Here is a 19,335-nt window from a genome sequence, read left to right on the forward strand (position 1 = left end):
AAAATTGTCATTGATATGTGAAGAGGCATCGGCTCATTCTGGTAATGATCCTGAGGGCCCATCGCTGTTCACAGTGTGTTTCACTTCAAGCAGCGGCCTGGTCCCACACCCGTCAACCATGCAGAGCCACAAAGCACAGCCGTTGGTGGCTGGCAGATGGAGTACAACCCAGTCCAATGCAGGGATAGGATGGGCAACACGTCTACCGCATACTACATGGAATCACACTGACCAGTGCCCCATCATACGTGTTATGCGCATTCCTGACAGTGGTGCATTAGTTGATAATGGGGAGCATTCGTCGTTGTTCTAAGTGACTGGAGCTGTGCAGGGGCAAGCATGGGAGGCCCATTAACTATCAAGATGCTATCGGTAATTTGGAAGCTTGATTTAAAGAGTAGGATTAACAGTCTTGCTCAGCCATTGAATATGGCTTATCCTGTGTTTTGCTAGCTTTCCCAATTTCCTTAGAATCCAAAGATCTATCAGTCATGGCATTGGATATTCTCAGCCATTAAGGCAGGATTCCAAAAATCAACGTCCCTCAAGGTTAAGAAGTATTGTCTTATCTGGGTTCTAAATTGCTGACCCTTTCGGCAATGTGACCCCAGTCCACGGGCTCTGCAGCCTAAGGAAGCAGCCTCCCACAATCTCATGTCACTGTGAATCGCATGGATACAGGTCCTTCAGCGTACCGAGTCCACACCAACCATCCATCAACCGTTCACACTAGATCAATGTTATCCCATTTCGCATCCACTCCCTGCACACTAGGGACAATTCACAGAGGCCAATTAACCTACAAACCTATCATTGCGATGTAGGAGGAAACAGAAGCACCCAGACGAAACACACAGGGAGAACGTGCAGACACCACACAGACAGCTCCCGAGGTCAGGATCGAACCCGTGTCTCTGGTGCGGTGCAGTGGGAAACTAATTTCTTACAGTGGAAATGAACCCCATGAGCATCTGCACCATCGTGCCACTGCGATGAACTAACAGTATTCTGGTTTGATCGAGTAGTTTATTTTGATGATGTTTGTTTTACTCCGTTTCTGAACCCTCACCGTCCTTTGTCTCTTCCTTACACAGCCTTACGACAGTTTGCCTACCTCACAAACCTGCTTCTTCCAGCTGCGGCTGCCGCCGTACTCCAGCCAGTCCGTCATGGCTGAACGACTGCGCTACGCTATCAACAACTGCAGGTCCATCGACATGGACAACTATATGTTGTCCCGCAATGTGGACAACACAGAAGGCTCAGACACAGATTACTGATACTCCGAACAAAGACTACGGCACTGGGAGCTACAGTGAGTGAGCCTTCTGCTAGTGTACGTGAAAGTGACTACTGCAGTTTAGTGAGAAGCCCAGAAAATTTTAATTGTATATGTACTTGAAGAAAAATGAATGTGATTGACAAATGTTATTGTTTGAATTTTAATTTCAACTATAAACAGGTTTAAGAAAAAAAAATGCAATTCTTCTCCTGGTATTTGTTCCTTTTTTGTTCCGTTTTGGATAAGTTTGCATGGAGATAATTTGGTGCATTACTGAGAATGGTATAAATGATCCCTCCCAGCGTTAGAGGGCTACAAAATTAAAGTTGAAACGAAAATGTACAATGTGTATAATTGTTCATGAGGGAGAGCAATTTTACATAAATATTCTTATATTTATTTTTGTTTTCTTTTGAATTGCCTGTGCTGAGTTTCCCATCAGACGTACATCAGAAGAATAAAACATTAATTTAAAGCCACTTGTTTGTACTAATTTTCATCGTTCCAATTAATAACATAGAATCTCAATGCTATTTTCCCACCAGAAGAAATATTTTGATTTTGTAATGATTTTTTTTTTTGCAACATGACATAGAGAATGATCTCATGATATTTGGAGGCCATGTTATGAGGTGCCCGTTAGATTTAGAGCAAAATGCAAAGTGCTGGAGAAACTCAACGGGTCCAGCAGCATCTGCGGGAAGGAATGGACAGGCGATGTTTCGGGTGGGGACTTAAATTTAGTTCCACATCCAGATTTTATTACATCCCGTTTGAATTTGTTCATCTCACTCTCAATTAAAAATCTCATCCACAAGAGTCACTTTATTTTCTGGCTCTGTTTTATAATTTAATTTGAGTTCACAAGACAGTTTATCTGTAAACAGTTCAATTTTCAATAAAATGACACATGCCACAGGCAGCAGTCCTTATCTGGCAGTTCAATGATGCTGGGAGCTTGTGGTGCAGTGGGTGTATGTGTTGCAAGGATTTTGTATCTTACCTCCTGGTTCTGATGGCTCCCTTGACATCCAATAATCTGCAGACATCATGGTGAGCCACAGAATGGTAAATGTGAATCTATTTGGTATCAATTATATTCACAGTCAAATGCCACACCACTAGCAGCAGGAAATTGTTTCTCAATATTCTGCCGTTTAGTTTACAAAGGATGTAAATGTTCCCCGGTTCTCATTCTGAAACTGGATCTGGCATTACTGCCCAAAGGCTCCTCTAGTATCTTTGTTACTGCCTGTCCTCAAGGAGGTGATGGTGAGCCAAAATCTTGAATTCTCACCTGATTGACAAATGTAAGGCCTGTAAAGGGGTGGTCTTGGGAGCTGCAAGTCGGCAATAAAAATAGAAGGGAAAAAATAGTGAATGGTGGAAATATGAGAGGCAAACCTGAAATGGTTGAATTCCCCGTGATAATCAGCGGCTTGCCTTGTATTTAGTTTAATGCTGGCGTAACTCAGCGAGACGGACATCTCTGGGGAGAGGGAATGGGTGACGTTTCGGATCAAGATCCTTTTCAGACTGAGGAAGGGTCTTGACCCAAAACATCGCCCATTCTACCCTCCAGAGATGCTACCACTCCAGCATTTTGTGTCTATTTTCGGTAGAGCAGCCCTTTCGACACATTGTATTTAGTTTAGTTTTATTACAGTCACATGTGCTGAGGTACAGTGACAGTCTTTTTGTTGTATGCTATCCAGTCAGCAAAAAGACTATATGTGATTAGTCAAGTCGGGCACAGTGCAGATCCAGGATAAATAGAATAACGTTTAAAGCAAGATATAATGTAATTGTAAACCAGAATCCAGTCTGAAGTTCTAACACATTTTCTGAAAATATTCTGCATTAAGAATAAAACAAATTTATTTTTCACATCATAGCGTACCAAGTAACTCAGTGGGTCAAGCAACATTGCTAGAGGAGTATGCACCTATCACTTGCCGGGCTTTGTCCCACAGTCACCTCTTTTACATAGATAATAGGTGCAGGAGGAGGCCTTTCGAGCCAGCATCGCCATTCATTGTGATCATGGCTGATCGCCCCCTATCAATAACCCGTGCCTGCCTTCTCCCCATATCCCTTGACTCCACTAGCCCCTAGAGCTCTATCTAACTCTCTCTTAAATCCATCCAGTGACTTTTTTACAATCAGTCAGAAAAATCCCAACCCCAAACATCGCTAAAAATCCCAACCCCAAACATTCTCCAGCGATGCTGCCTGACCCGCTGAGTTACCCCAGCAATTTGGTTTACTCGGGATTCCAGCATCTGCAGTTCCTTGTGTCGCTCCTTTATTTTTCATGTTCAAATGTACAGGAAAGGCATTAAACATTTTTTAATTTGACCAATAATTAATCATTTCTTGATCAGGATTTTTGGGTTCAGCCTGAAATACATGAGGATGGACCTGGATGTGGAGGATGTTTCCACTAGTGGAAGAGTCCAGGACCAGAGGTCACAGCCTCAGAATTAAAGGACCTTCCTTTAGGAAGGAGATAGACATAGAAACATAGAAAATAGGTGCAGGAGTAGGCCATTCGGCCCTTCGAGCCTGCACAGTCATTCAATATGATCATGGCTGATCATCCAACTCGGTATCCTGTACCTGCCTTCTCTCCATACCCCCTGATCCCTTTAGCCACAAGGGCCACATCTAACTCTCTCTTAAATATAGCCAATGAACTGGCCTCAACTACCTTCTGCGGGAGAGAATTCCAGAGATTCACCACTCTCTGTGTGAAAAATGTTTTCCTCATCTCGGTCCTAAAAGATTTCCCCCTTATCCTTAAACTGTGACCCCTTGTTCTGGACTTCCCCAACATTGGGAATAATCTTCCTGCATCTAGCCTGTCCAACCCCTTAAGAATTTTGTAAGTTTCTATAAGATCCCCCCTCAATCTTCTAAATTCTAGCGAGTACAAACCGAGTCTATCCAGTTTTTCTTCATATGAAAGTCCTGACATCCCAGGAATCAGTCTGGTGAACCTTCTCTGTACTCCCTCTATGGCAAGAATGTCTTTCCTCAGATTAGGAGACCAAAACTGTACGCAATACTCCAGGTGTGGTCTCACCAAGACCCTGTACAACTGCAGTAGAACCTCCCTGATCCTATACTCAAATCCTTTTGCTATGAATGCTAACATACCATTCGCCTTCTTCACTGCCTGCTGCACCTGCATGCCTACTTTTAATGACTGGTGTACCATGACACCCAGGTCTCGTTGCATCTCCCCCTTTCCTAATCGGCCACCATTCAGATAATAGTCTACTTTCCTATTTTTGCCACCAAAGTGGATAACCTCACATTTATCCACATTATACTGCAGAGATGAGGAAGAATTTCTTTAGTCAGAGGGTGGTGAATCTGTAGAATTCTTTGCCACAGAAGGATGTGGAGACCAAGTCAATGGGTATTATTAAGGCAGAGATAGATAGATTATTGATTAATATGGGTGTCAGAGGTTATGGGGGAAGGCAGGAGACAGAGATAGATCAGCCATGATTGAATGGCACTTGATGGGCTGAATGGCCTAAATCTGCTTCTATCACTTATGACCTTATGAAATAAATGGCTTGTCCTTGTGATTTTTTTTTTCCCCTCAATGTCACATCACCTCAATGAATCCAGACATTGATGGCTGAAAACTAAGGCACTTTTCCGGTGTCAGTCAGGTTCTCATAGCAGCAGATGAAGTGCTTCAGAAGTGTTGTCACTGTCTGAAAGTAAGGTAAATGGAGGCCAAATTGTCACAAGGGTCAAGAGTGTTTTATTGTCGTATGTCCCAGATAGAACAAGGAAATTCTTCATTGCAGCAGCACAACAGAATATGTAAAAATAGTACACTGTAAACAATATAATAAGCAAGTAAAAAGTTCAGTTCAGTGTGTGTACACATACTTACAGTTCCCTCCATAATGTTTGGGACAAAGACCCATCATTTATTTATTTGCCTCTGTACTCCACAATTTGAGATTTGTAATAGAAAAAAATCACATGTGGTTTCACAAAATCACAAAATCACAAAAGTTCACATTGTCAGATTTTATTAAAGGGTATTTTAATACTTTTTTTTTCACCTTGTAGAAATTACAGCAGTGTTTATACATTTCAAGATACTACAATGTTTGGGACACAGCAATGTCATGTTTAGTTATTTGTTGCATATCCTTTGCATGCAATGGCTGCTTGAAGTCTGTGATTCATTGCAAGGCCTGCTGGGAGATGTAGTCATTGTAAGGCCCGCTGGGATATGTAGTCATTGAAAGGCCTGCTGGGAGATGTAGTCATTGCAAGGCCTGCTGGGAGATGTAGTCATTGCAAGGCCTGCTGGGAGATGTAGTCATTGCAAGGCCTGCTGGGAGATGTAGTCATTGTAAGGCCCGCTGGGATATGTAGTCATTGCAAGGCCTGCTGGGAGATGCAGTCATTGCAAGGCCCGTTTTTTTTAATTTATTTTTTTATTATACAAATACTTCTATTCAGGGAATAAAAATGAACAGAGTATTAGCACGATTAAAGGCTGCCTATGTTGGCAGATTACAAACAAACGGTCATCAGATTAATATATCGCCAACTTTATCAACAATACATTCGACCTCCCAGCTTTCACGGAAGGCCTCTCGAGTCCCCGTGGACACCGCGTGTTCCCTCTCCAGGGGAACGCGGGCACGGACATAGGCCTGGAAAAGGGGCAGGCATCTGGCTCTGGTGTGACCATCGACCGCCTGCTGTCTGGACCATCTTGGCCAGGCCCGGGAGCAGTCCAAAAGGGAGACTCCCCTTTCCCTCCTGACCCTCTCCCCTCTGTACCGAGTGCCCAAATATCAGGTGTGTGGGGCTGAAATGTAGCCAATACTTGAGAAGCAGCCCCTTCAGATAGTCAAACAGGGGCTGCAACCTCTCACACTGCATGTAGAAGTGGAACATAGTCTCTTCCTCGCCACAGAAATGACAGGCGGTTGGCGAGTCCGTGAACCGGCTCAAGTACCTGTTACAGGCCACAGCCATGTGCAACGCTCTCCACCCCAGGTACCTGATGTAAAGGGGGAGGGCTCCCTTATAGAGAGACCTCCATTGGGGACCGCTCCTGCTGTCAAGTGGTAGCAAGAACTGCCAGGGCGTGTCAGGACGGAAGGCGAGGAAGTGTAGAGTGCAGGAGAAGCCTGCACAGTACGTGCCTCTCAGCGTCTCAGAACGGTGGGCATCTCGGAAAGGCGGCTCATGCTGCCTGGGGCCGGTACTCGGGAAGGGACCCAGGCCGCAAGTCCTATGAGCGATTCCGACAGAGCAGGGGTAAGCTCAGCCGGAATCGCTCATGCACACGCCTCTCCTCGATACCCACCTTGACAGGGTGAGGACCGGCCACCCTCGCAGCCACAACACCCTCCTTCCCCTGAGGAGCAGCGCCCTGGCTGAAGGTGACCAGAATCCTGGCTTTAAGTGGATCACGATAAAAGCCCTGCGTGTCGACTGATGCCCGCTGCCGGGAGTCGTGTGCCCTCCTGGTGGCAGCGCCCTGGCAGAAAAAATACGTCGCCAGCGCATGCTATCTAAGAGGACACTCGGGATACATATACCTCCGCAGGGTCCTGAGACGGAGAGCTGCCACCTGGGTACGGACGCAGACCAGCGCCTGACCGCCCTCCTCCAACGGGAGACTCAGAACCCCAGCAGAGACCCAATGATTCCTCTGCAGGGCCCGCTGGGAGGTGTAGTGTGCTGCAAGGCCCGCTGGGAGGTGTAGTGTGCTAAAAATTATTTACAGTATATATACAATTATTTACAATATATACAGTCTAGCCCAACATAATTCACTTACTTTCAAATTGTTTTTTAACTTTAATGTGAGCAGATATTTTGCAATAGCAAAATAAATGAATAAATTTAGGGCCTCCTGGAGAAAGAAATTACGAAGTGACCACTTGAGGAAAAGTATTTCCAGCTTTAACAGCAATTTTGTTCATCTATTTCTTTTCTGAAGCACGCAGCACCAAGTGGGCCAACAATCTCTGAGGACAAAATCACCATGTGTTTGGTCCAATTGCAAAAACAAATAGTGCACAACAATTTGGAACGCTTCCACATTCGGTCGGTCAAACACATCCGCACCAGAGACGGAGCGCTTCACTGTTTGCTCTTCTCCTGGCGGCGTGAAGCCCAGATCCAACAGCATCTTCCACAGTGTTTAAGAAGGAACTGCAGATGCTGGAGAATCGAAGGTACACAAAAATGCTGGAGAAACTCAGCGGGTGCAGCAGCATCTATGGAGCGAAGGAAATAGGCAACGTTTCGGGCCAAAACCCTTCTTCAGACTGTTCAAAAGGGAACTGCAGATGCAAAACCCTTCTTCAGACTGATGGGGGTTGGGGGGAGGCGGGGAGAAGAAAGGAAAAAGGTGGAGGAGGAGCCCGAGGGCTGAGGGAGAGATCTTCCACAGGCTCCTCTTCTGTCATCCGTGGCTCCACTGTCCCACAAGGGCTGCCGTCTCACCAAGCCAGCCCGCAGCAAGGCACCCCCTGGTGGTGGTGAAAGGGAGCAGCGTCCCCTGGTGGTGGTGAAAGGGAACAGCGCCCCCTGGTGGTGGTGGAAGGGAGCAGCGCCCCCTGGTGGTGATGGAAGGTAGTAGCGTCCCCTGGTGGTGGTGAAAGGGAGCAGCGTCCCCTGGTGGTGGTGAAAGGGAGCAGCGTCCCCTGGTGGTGGTGGAAGGTAGTAGCGCCCCCTGGTGGTGGTGGAAGGTAGTAGCGTCCCCTGGTGGTGGTGAAAGGGAGCAGCGTCCCCTGGTGGTGGTGAAAGGGAGCAGCGTCCCCTGGTGGTGGTGGAAGGTAGTAGCGCCCCCTGGTGGTGGTGGAAGAGGACAGCACCCCCTCAGCTGCTCTCCCGCCCAGCGCAGAGCTGCCGCCTCACAGAGGCTGTCCGTCCGTACGGAGTTTGTACTTTAGCCCCGTGACCGCGTGGGTTTTCTCCGGGATCTCTGGTTTCCTTCCACACTCCAAAGACCTACAGGTTTGCAGGTTTATTGGCTTGGTAAGTGTAAATTGTCCCTGGAGTGTGAGGGACAGTGTTAATGTGCGGGGATCGCTGGTCAGTACAGACTCGGTGGGCCGAAGGGTTACTCACTTTCCGCGCTGTCTCTAAACTTGTGCTGGCGTCTCAATTCTTCAATCTTTTTGTCCCACACTGTCTGATTTTTCATCACTGGGCCTTGTCCAAACATTTGCCTATCAAAAAGTGATTAATACACAATCGCACTTGCAGACCCACTTGAGTGCTGCCTGTTCATGTGCCTTTATGGCCAGTTGCGACCTGACATGTTGGTGATTATGGTGGAGGGATTCAAAGCAGTTCATAGACTGGAGTGGAAACAGACCCTTCTACCCAATTCATCCTTGCCAACCAAGATGCCCCATCTAAGCTAGTCCCATTTGCTAGCATTTGGCCGATGTCCCTCTGAATCTTTCCTATCCATGTGTCCAAGTGTCTTTTAAATGTTGTTATTGTACCTGCAGCTATCACTTCCTCTGGCCCTACTGTGGAAATAAGTTGCCCCTCCGGTGATTATTGACTCTTTGTCCTCTCACTTTAAACCTGTCATCTAATTCTTGATTCCCCTATCTTGTGAAAAAAAACATATACATTCACCCCATCTATTCCCCTCATGATTTTATACACCTCTATAAGATCACCCTTCTTTCTGTGCTCCAAGGAATAAAGACCAAGCCTGCCCACCCTCTCTCTTGGGCAGGCCTGCCCACCCTCATGCAGGTTTCCTACAAACCTGCATGTCTTTGGTATGTGGGAGGGAACTGAAGCACCCAGATGAAACCCACACGGTCACAGGGACAATGTACAAACTTCACACAGAGAGCACCCGAGATCAGGATCTACCCGCTGCACCACTGTGCCGACCCTGCAGAGATGAGCTTTACTGCCAGGAGAGCATTGAGTATAGAAGTTGGGATGTAATGTTAAAATTGTACAAGGCATTGGTGAGGCCAAATCTGGAGTATGGTGTACAATTTTGGTCGCCTAATTATAGGAAGGATGTCAACAAAATAGAGAGAGTACAGAGGAGATTTACTAGAATGTTGACTGGGTTTCAGCAACTAAGTTACAGAGAAAGGTTGAACAAGTTAGGGCTTTATTCCTTGGAGCGCAGAAGGTTAAGGGGGGACTTGATAGAGGTTTTTAAAATGATGAGAGGGATAGACAGAGTTGACGTGGAAAAGCTTTTCCCACTGAGAGTAGGGAAGATTCAAACAAGGGGACATGACTTGAGAATTAAGGGACTGAAGTTTAGGGGTAACATGAGGGGGAACTTCTTTACTCAGAGAGTGGTGGCTGTGTGGAATGAGCTTCCCGTGAAGGTGGTGGAGGCAGGTTCGTTTTTATCATTTAAAAATAAATTGGATAGTTATATGGATGGGAAAGGAATGGAGGGTTATGGTCTGAGCGCAGGTATATGGGACTAGGGGAGAATATGTGTTCGGCACGGACTAGAAGGGTCGAGATGGCCTGTTTCCGTGCTGTAATTGTTATATGGTTATATGGAGTCAGGTTGGCAATTTAAACATTATAATAGTGCTGTGTTTCAGACCATGTTAGAGTTAACCCTGACCGCTGTGCTCCTGAGGGCAAAGGAAAACCCAATGGTTTGAGGGAAGGGTCAGCACCTTTATGGAAGCATGATGGTTTCTTCCATCCCACCCAGCATCTTAGAGCACCCACCGCCAATCCCAAACACAGTGAAGGGGTGGGGATAAGTGGACTGAGATCGAACTCTGCCGGGTCAAACCTGTCATTGAGGCTGCGTTCTGGGTGGGGATTGCTTCAGGACCCTGACTGATATCCACACTAAGTGGTGCACAAATATGCATGGGATGTTTCCCCATCTGACACTGATCCCCACCCCACACTGCCCAGCCGACCAGTTCCTGTAGCTATCATAAGGTTATAAGTGATGGGAGCAGAATTTGGCCAATCAAGTCTACTCTGCCATTCAATCATGGCTGATCTATCTTTCCCTCCCAACCCCATAACCCTTGACATCCTTGTATTGTGGGCAGAATTTCTGGGCCAGGGAATAAACGAGGCTTTCACCAATGGTCCAATGTACTTTATTGTCACATGTACCAATGTGCAGTGACTGTTTGTTTTGCATCCAGTTCAGTAAAACTCTTATGATACAAAAGCACAATCATATTGAAGTATAAGATGGCCGATTACACTGCGGCAGTAAAAAAAAAATCAGGTGGGACATTTGGAAGAAACTTTCTTCAGAGAACACGGTGCTCACCTTCACAGATGAGACAAATTGACAAGAGAGGTTCAGGAGACTGCAGGTGGAGGTTGAAGGAGATTTGGAAGATGGATTTAGGTGAAGATAGACACAAAATGCTAGAGTAACTCAGCAGGGACAGGCAGCATCACTGGAGAGAGGGAATATGTGACGTTTTAGGTCGAGACTCTTCAGATTTAGGTGCATCAGAGCATAGCCCCCTGGTGGTGGTGGTGAAAGGGAGCAGCGCCCCCTGGTGGTGGTGAAAAGAAGCAGAGCCCCCTGGTGGTGGTGAAGGAGGCATCGCCCTCTTGTGGTGGTGAAAGGGAGCAGCACCCCCTGGTGGTGGTGAAAAGGAGCAGAGCCCCCTGGTGGTGGTGAAAGAGAGCAGAGCCCCCTGGTGGTGGTGAAAGGGAGCAGCGCCCCCTGGTGGTGGTGACATGGAGCAGCGCCCCCTGGTGGTGGTGAAGGGAGCAGCGCCCCTTTCACCACTACAGTTGTCCGACCACTTGAATCAGCTCTGAGCCACATGCATGTGGATGGTGTCAGGGACAGAGCGCCATTGGGTTTTCACGGAGCAATTCTGAGATTCTTTTGTATAAAATCATGAGGGGAATAGATGCACAGTGTCTCTTGCCCAGAGTAGGTGAATCGATGACAGGAGGACATAGGTTTAAGATGAAGGGGAAAAGATTTAATAGGAATCCGAGGGGTAACTTCTGCATATAAAGGGTGGTGGGTGTATGGAACGAGCTGCCAGAGGAGGTAGTTGAAGCAGGAAATATCCCAACATTTAAGAAACAGACAGGTACATGGACAAGTTTGGAGGGATATGGATCAAACGCAGGCAGCTGGGACTAGTGTAACGAACATGTTGGCCAGCGCGGGCAAGTTGGGCATGTTTCCACGCTGTATGACTATCAGAGTGGTGGGTGTATGGAACAAGCTGCCAGACGGGGAAGTTGAAGTTATACTGGACTATAACAACGTTTAAAAGACGTGGGCAAGTTCATGGATAGGAACGATAGAGGGATATGAACCAAAAATAGGCAGGTGGGACATCTTGATCGGCGAGGGCAAGTTGGGTCAAATGGCCAGTTTCTTTGCTGTGTGACTGACCAGAGAGACATAAAATATAACCACGGCAACACTTGTCTTTCCCCGTCCCTCACTGAGACACCTACTGTCCTTGTGAAGCTTTGTCGCAGTCAGAGACTCACAACTCAGACATCTCCTTGTCTTCCCTTAGTCCATGGAGTTGCAGTGTTACCAGGGCACTCGCTTCTTCCTCCCTTTCCCGAGGCTGTCGCTTGTGTCGGGTTGGTCAGGAATCATTGCAGCGCTGTGATCTGCACGGAGGCGCAGTGAAGGGCAGGTCTGACCGATCCGGTCCAGGCCCTCCTGTGTGATATTCCGGCAGAAGTCCACGTTCAACGTCCTCAAGTTGCCCCCGTAGATGGCAACGGCCTCCAGACTTTTGTCCGTCAGGCGGGCACAGTTCTCCAGCTTCAACGTGTTTAGTTTGCTGCATCGGCCCAGGATTTGTGAGATGTAGTCGTCTGTAAGGTGTCCACACCCAGCAAGGGTTAATGACAGCAAGTTTGGACACCTGAAATAAGATCACGATGATTATAGAGATTGCAATTGACTTAAAGTCAAATGTTACTGGGCTTTAATCTGCAATACTGCATTAATGCAGTAACACTTGCATGCACACTTGCCCAGACACTAATCAAGGAGCACGGCCAATGACCAGACTGAGACCACTTCTCTCTAGGACCATCTCTCCCTGGTATAATGGACAATGGTTACACCCACCAAAACTAACAGAATATTGGTTTATCTGTGGGAACTACTTACTGCACAGTAATTACCTGCTTTGTTTCAGACATAATTCTGATGACTCCACTTCAAAAACACCCACTGACAGAAACTCACTGGAACAGAAATAGAGAACACATAGACAATAGATGCAGGAGTAGGCCATTCGGCCCATCGAGCCAGCACTGCCATCCAATATGATCATGGCTGATCATCCAGAATCAGTACCCTGTTCCTGCTTTTCCCCCATATCCCTTGATTCCATCATGAAGTCGTGAAGTTGGGGGGGGGGGGGAGTTGACTTTCTTTGGGGTGGCCCCAGTGCCAGTGGTGGACCCAGTGCCAGTGGTGGACCCAGTGGTGGCCCCAGTGCCAATGGTGGACCCAGTGCCAATGGTGGCCCCAGTGCCAGTGGTGGCCCCAGTGCCAGTGGTGGCCCCAGTGCCAATGGTGGCCCCAGTGCCAGTGGTGGACCCAGTGCCAATGGTGGACCCAGTGCCAATGGTGGCCCCAGTGCCAGTGGTGGCCCCAGTGCCAGTGGTGGCCCCAGTGCCAATGGTGGCCCCAGTGCCAGTGGTGGACCCAGTGCCAATGGTGGCCCCAGTGCCAGTGGTGGCCCCAGTGCCAGTGGTGGACCCAGTGCCAATGGTGGCCCCAGTGCCAGTGGTGGTCCCAGTGGTGGACCCAGTGCCAATGGTGGACCCAGTGCCAATGGTGGACCCAGTGCCAGTGGTGGTCCCAGTGGTGGACCCAGTGCCAGTGTTGGCCCCAGTGCCAGTGGTGGACCCAGTGCCAGTGGTGGACCCAGTGCCAATGGTGGACCCAGTGCCAATGGTGGTCCCAGTGGTGGACCCAGTGCCAATGGTGGACCCAGTGGTGGACCCAGTGCCAATGGTGGTCCCAGTGGTGGACCCAGTGCCAGTGGTGGACCCAGTGCCAATGGTGGACCCAGTGCCAATGGTGGTCCCAGTGCCAATGGTGGACCCAGTGCCAATGGTGGTCCCAGTGGTGGTCCCAGTGCCAATGGTGGTCCCAGTGGTGGACCCAGTGCCAATGGTGGTCCCAGTGCCAATGGTGGACCCAGTGCCAATGGTGGTCCCAGTGGTGGACCCAGTGCCAATGGTGGTCCCAGTGCCAATGGTGGTCCCAGTGGTGGCCCCAGTGCCAGTGGTGGTCCCAGTGCCAGTGGTGGACCCAGTGCCAGTGGTGGACCCAGTGCCAGTGGTGGACCCAGTGCCAGTGGTGGACCCAGTGGTGGACCCAGTGCCAGTGGTGGACCCAGTGCCAGTGTTGGCCCCAGTGCCAGTGGTGGTCCCAGTGCCAGTGGTGGACCCAGTGCCAGTGGTGGACCCAGTGCCATTGGTGGACCCAGTGCCAGTGGTGGACCCAGTGGTGGACCCAGTGCCAGTGTTGGCCCCAGTGCCAGTGTTGGCCCCAGTGCCAGTGGTGGCCCCAGTGCCAATGGTGGACTCAGTGCCAGTGGTGGTCCCAGTGGTGGACTCAGTGCCAGTGGTGGACCCAGTGCCAGTGGTGGACCCAGTGCCAGTGTTGGCCCCAGTGCCAGTGGTGGTCCCAGTGCCAGTGGTGGACCCAGTGCCAGTGGTGGACCCAGTGCCATTGGTGGACCCAGTGCCAGTGGTGGACCCAGTGGTGGACCCAGTGCCAGTGTTGGCCCCAGTGCCAGTGTTGGCCCCAGTGCCAGTGGTGGCCCCAGTGCCAATGGTGGACTCAGTGCCAGTGGTGGTCCCAGTGGTGGACTCAGTGCCAGTGGTGGACCCAGTGCCAATGGTGGACCCAGTGCCAGTGGTGGACCCAGTGCCAATGGTGGCCCCAGTGCCAATGGTGGCCCCAGTGCCAATGGTGGCCCACGCACCTCCAGCTCTTCCCTCTCCACTGTAGAGCTGGTGGCTCTGTGAGAAGTTGTCAGAGACAGTTGCTGTGTTACTGCAGTGAATCCAGAATCAGTGAGTGCCGCACCCTTGATGTACAAGTGGTAGTGAGGTGATGCCATCCGTTTAACATGTCGTGCAAACTACCCTTTATAGAACATTGTCCACCTAACCTACCCGGCCATTGCTCAAACAAATTGCATTAGTTCTGTATTATTAGCAGAGCAAACATTTCATAGAAAGGTTAAAACAAAATTGACGCAAGGCCAGAGGGCAGGCTTGAGAGTGAAGTTGAACTGGTCTCAGACGATTCATACAATCGATCCCCTCTCGTGTGCCCATATATAGATCAGCCAGGATTGAATGGAGTAGACTTGATGGGCCCAATGGCCTATTTCTGCTCCTCTCACTTCTGGACATATGGAGTTGAGTGCAACTAATCGCACGTGTTTAGTGCTGGCAGCCAAAAGTAGTTGCCTCCCTCTGCCCCCTGTGACTTAAGACTGGTCAGTGAAGTCCAGGCTTTGGGGACTTTCCCAAAGGAGATGTGGATTTAAGGAGGAATTCCAGAACTCAGGATACAGAGGGACCAGAAATGGCAAATCTTCCGGAATGGGATGATCACAAATTGGTGAATTTGGCTGTCGTGCCCCAAGGCCTGAATGCAGCACAGGGCGTGGTAGCTCGGGCTTTATTAGACCAGTGGACAAGGTCAGAGTGCAAGTTGAGTGCAGAATTAAACTGAACCAGCCTAAGCTGAGAGTCACCTGGGAGCAGTGAGTACTGGTGTTGTGTAGGCCTGTAACTGCCCTGCTTCGCCTAATGTGGGTACCAGGTTGGCAACCATGAACGTAGCAACAATTGGAAGAAGGATCGGTTTGGGTCCCTGGATAACAAGAAGGGAGAAGTAACAGCAGAACCTGCAGCGCCAGCAACAGACTGCATTAATCAATCCCCTTCACCATCCCCGTCTTCAGCTAAAGAAGGGTCTCGATCCGAAACGTCACCTATTCTATTTCTCCAGAGATGTTGGCTGACCCACTGAGTTACTCCAGCATTCTGTGTCTATCTTCGGTGTAAACCAGCATCTGCAGTTCCTTCCGACACATTCTCCGAACACAGGTGGCCCCCGGATTCTGCAAGGAACTCGTTCTGGGAAGTGTGAGCTGGTTCCTTCATGTCCATTTTCCCCTGCAGCCCATATGGTATCACTTCACTAATTCTTCATTTCGTTCAGTAATCACCCAAACACTACTCATAATTAAACTAATGGAATGTACACAGTATCTAGACATTAATATCATGAAACATAATTAGCTTGAAGATATGTAAAAAAAATCTGCATAAACTCGTTTATTCTAAGTTATTCGTAAGCCCAGCAGCCCCAGAACTTGTTACTCTTTCCCCTGGTCTTGTGTTGTAAAGGAGTTTGAAGTTGGAGTTTTCTTTAGAGATACAGCAGGGAAACAGGCCATTCGGCCCATTGGGCCCATACTGACACCAACCATCTGTTCACACTAGTTCGATGTTATCCCACTTTCCCATCCACTACCTAAACACTAGGAGTAATTTACAGTCAATTAACCTACAAACCCGCACGTCTTTGGGGAGGAATCCGGAGCACCCGGAGGAGGATGTGCAAACTCCACACAGACAGCATCCGAGGTCAGGATTGAACCTGGGTCTCTGGCTCTCCAAGGCAGCAACTCTACCAGCTGTGCCACCCTTGAAGGAAGGGAATACCACTCGGGCAAGGGTGATGTCTGTGCTAATGCAGGACAAGGAAGGGGCATGGGTGAGGCCACTGGGGACATGATCTCAAGGGGGGGGGGGGTGGGGGGAGTATGGTGTCTGATTCAAAGGGCTTCACGGACCCCTTTGCTGGTGAGGCTGGAGAAGGCAACAGAAGGATGATAGGAGGGTGGGGTCAGCAGCAGAGTGCGGTGGAGAGGCCTGGAGTTATCAGGACTTTGCAGGATGGCCCTGAAACTGCTGAGCAGCGCTGGAAGGAAGTAGGGAGTGATGGCACTTTCTACCTAACTACACATGACAATAAAGTATGGAATATCCAGCTGTCATCCCATTCTCATGTAACAGCTTCACTCTCATCATCAAATCCTGCTGCAGGTTCCCCACTAGCTTACACACACAGAGCACACAATTCTTTGATGAATGACAAAAGGAATGTGTGGTGGGTGCGTGAGAGAGCCTGGAATGAAGGCGAGGAGCCAGGCAAATTCTGTAGAGGCTTTAATGAGCACAGCACACTACTCTCCGCTTCAGTGAGAGACTGAAGACTGGTTTCGCTCCAAAAATCCCTGCTCTTATCTCGTGGCTGGGAGCTGCCCCCGGACCGGTCCATCGAGTGCCGAGGGGGATGAACCAGGGAGTGGCCCACTCACCCGGAACCGCCACAAATGGTTAGTTCCATGAAAGTGGCCGCATGGGTCGGTAGGATGGCACACTTGTCTTCATCTGTCAGTGTTTAGTTTTAGTTCTACGGGTGTGGGGTTATGGGGAGAAGGCAGGAGAATGGGGTTAGGAGGGAGAGATAGATCAGCCATGCTTGAAGGAGAGAGTGGACTTGATGGGCCAAATGGTCTAATTCTGCTCCTATTCCTTATGAGCTTATGAGCAGGCTCTTCAGCCCACTGAGTCCACACCGACCCGCGATCTCCGCACAGTAACACTATCCTACACACTAGGGACAATTTACAATTTTACCAAAGCCAATTAACGTACAAACCTGCACGTCTTTGGAGTGTGGGAGGAAACCTGAGCACCCAGATAAAAAATCCCGGCAGTCACCGGGAGAACGTACAAACTCCATAAAGATAGGACCTGTAGTCAGGATCGAACCCGGGTCTCTGGCGCTGTAAGGCAGCAACTCTACCGCTGCGCCACTGTGCCTATAGGCAAATTGGTTGCATGGACATGTTGGGCCGAATGCCTTGTTTCTGTGGTCTATGATAATGTTAATAATATCATTCTAATGAAGAAATTAACAGTAGGCCTGGGTAGTTCAGAGACACTACCCTACACTGCCCCGGCAATCCACGTCTTTGTGGTCCAATATCCTTCAACTTAAAGAAGAGTATCGACCCAAAATGCCACGAGCGTTCCCTCCACAGGTGTTGCCTGATCCGAGGAGTTACTCCATCACTTTGTGTTTTGCTCAAGATTCCAGTATCTGCTGTTCCTTGTGTTGCCTTCAGTATTCGATATGCAGTCTCAGCCAGCAGGCAAAGAGCTAATCGCATGGGTGAAGGCATGAGAAGCTATCAAAGCAAGCTGGGAGCGAGCAATCACATATTACATACAGCACTCGGGTACATTTGCTCTGCCTGTCCACCTTGCCCTGACACACCCACTCCTCCCTGATCATCTCCTCCTCCTGGCAATGTGTTCCTCACCCCAACCACTCCCTGCACCGACACAACCTCCTTGTGTTCATTTTGAACCCTCTGGCGATGAGCTTTTCAAGTTCTTAGAAATGATTTACTTGTAATGTCTACCCTACCCTGAACTGATCAATCCAAACTCGTCACTATTAATTTAGTTTGTGATACAGCATGGATACATCAAGTCGACACCGACCATCGATCACCCGTTCACACTAGTTCTATGTTCCATCAATATACACTGAGGGCCAATTAACCTACAAATCTGCACGTCTTTGGAATGTGGGAGAAAACAGGCACCTGGAGGAAACCCACGTAGTAATAAGAACTTGCAAACTCCTCACAGACAGCACCCAAGGTCAGGATGGAACACGAGTAAATTCTGTCCCTGATTGATGATTGATTCTAGAACCTTCCTCACCACTGTATTGTATTGGGTTTGTCCCAATATCTTATTCTGACAAATGGTGTAACATTTGCAGTTTTCCATTCTCAGGCACCACCCGTGGATCTACAGGCGTTTGGAAGAACAAGGCCAGGGTGTTTAAGTTCCCCGAGCACCAGAGGACTGCAACATTGAACATGGTAGTTTTTAACAATGTCTTCAGTTCCTCGTGTGTGTAAAAAAAAATCACAGCAAATAAGCACTGTGTTCAAAAGTTCACACATTCTAGAAACAAAACGAGGCCATTTGTCCCATCAAGTCCCTGTCACCACATGGATGTGTGGAACAAGCTGCTACAGGAGGCTGGGACTATTCAAACATTTGTAAGAAACAGTTAGACAGGTACATGGATAGGACAGGTTGGGAGGGATATGGACCAAACGCAGGCAGGTGGGACTAGTGTAGCTGGGGCATGTTGACCAGCAGGTTGGGCCGAAGGGCCTGTTTCCACATTATATTCCTCTACTCCGCCATTCAATCTATCTTTCCCTTATCTCCATTCTCCTGCTTTCTCCCCATAGCCCTGGCAGTGCCTTCTACTGACCTGCAGCTGACTTCAGCCAGGAAGCCGTTGACCAGAGTGTGGTGGTGGCTACAGATGTCCCTCTGGAAGCTGCTCTTGGCCCAGTCCTCAATGTTACACACCTTAACTCGGCTGGAGTGCCAGCAGATAGCCAGCGATCGCAGCGCGGGGCTGAGCACAAAGTTGTCCTTCTTTAGCTCTGACGGTGAGGAGAAGCACAACAGGGACCACAGGGCAGGGTCATGGAAGACTTCCCGCAGCGCTCCGCAAGTCTCTGACATGCTCTTCCTGGTCTCCTTGTCCAAAAAGGAGAAAATATGCAGCAGGCACTCTCGGTTTAAATCTGTCAGCAGCATTGGAAGCGAGTCTTTGCACTCTGGCTCCACAGAGCAAATTACAAATCAACTTCTGGGAAATCTGCCCCATGCAAGCTGCTCGAACAGCAACGTGGACTTATATGGGTTAGGAATGCAGCCTCTTGTCAAGATGGCAACTGTTGTTTAAATTTAGAAGCCTGCACCTCTCGGACTTCACCATCGTCTCCTGATAAACTGGACGTGTGATATTAGTTCCTGCGATGAACATTAACTACTCAGAATGTTAACAACACGTTTGAAATCTTTGATTTATACGGCTCATCACACACCCAGAGCATTCTTTTATACCAGACTGTTTGAAATAGGCA

The 19,335-nt window shown here is 48.8% G+C and overlaps 2 protein-coding genes across 13 annotated transcripts in view; one reads left to right on the plus strand and one right to left on the minus strand.

Annotated features, from left to right (window-relative positions):
* Window positions 1–1,761, plus strand: part of herc1 (HECT and RLD domain containing E3 ubiquitin protein ligase family member 1) — a 217,426-nt gene extending 215,665 nt beyond the window's left edge. For all 12 annotated transcript variants that reach the window (XM_033014841.1, XM_033014842.1, XM_033014847.1 and 9 more), the window contains one exon: window positions 1,095–1,761. In XM_033014841.1, coding sequence (XP_032870732.1) covers window positions 1,095–1,280 — 186 coding nt within the window. In that variant the 3' untranslated portion in view covers window positions 1,281–1,761. The remainder of the gene's footprint in view (window positions 1–1,094) is intronic.
* Window positions 1,762–11,434: 9,673 nt separating this feature from the next.
* On the minus strand, window positions 11,435–19,067 carry fbxl22 (F-box and leucine rich repeat protein 22). The gene is made up of 2 exons (XM_033014941.1): window positions 18,672–19,067; window positions 11,435–12,180 (listed from the first exon to the last, which is right to left on the minus strand). Exons 1-2 carry the CDS (start codon window positions 19,004–19,006, stop codon window positions 11,838–11,840), a joined length of 678 nt encoding a protein of 225 aa, XP_032870832.1. The 5' UTR covers window positions 19,007–19,067; the 3' UTR covers window positions 11,435–11,837.
* Window positions 19,068–19,335: the final 268 nt, after the last annotated feature.

The sequence above is a fragment of the Amblyraja radiata genome, chromosome X (genome assembly GCF_010909765.2).
Source record: "Amblyraja radiata isolate CabotCenter1 chromosome X, sAmbRad1.1.pri, whole genome shotgun sequence".
Taxonomy (NCBI): Eukaryota; Metazoa; Chordata; class Chondrichthyes; order Rajiformes; family Rajidae; genus Amblyraja; species Amblyraja radiata.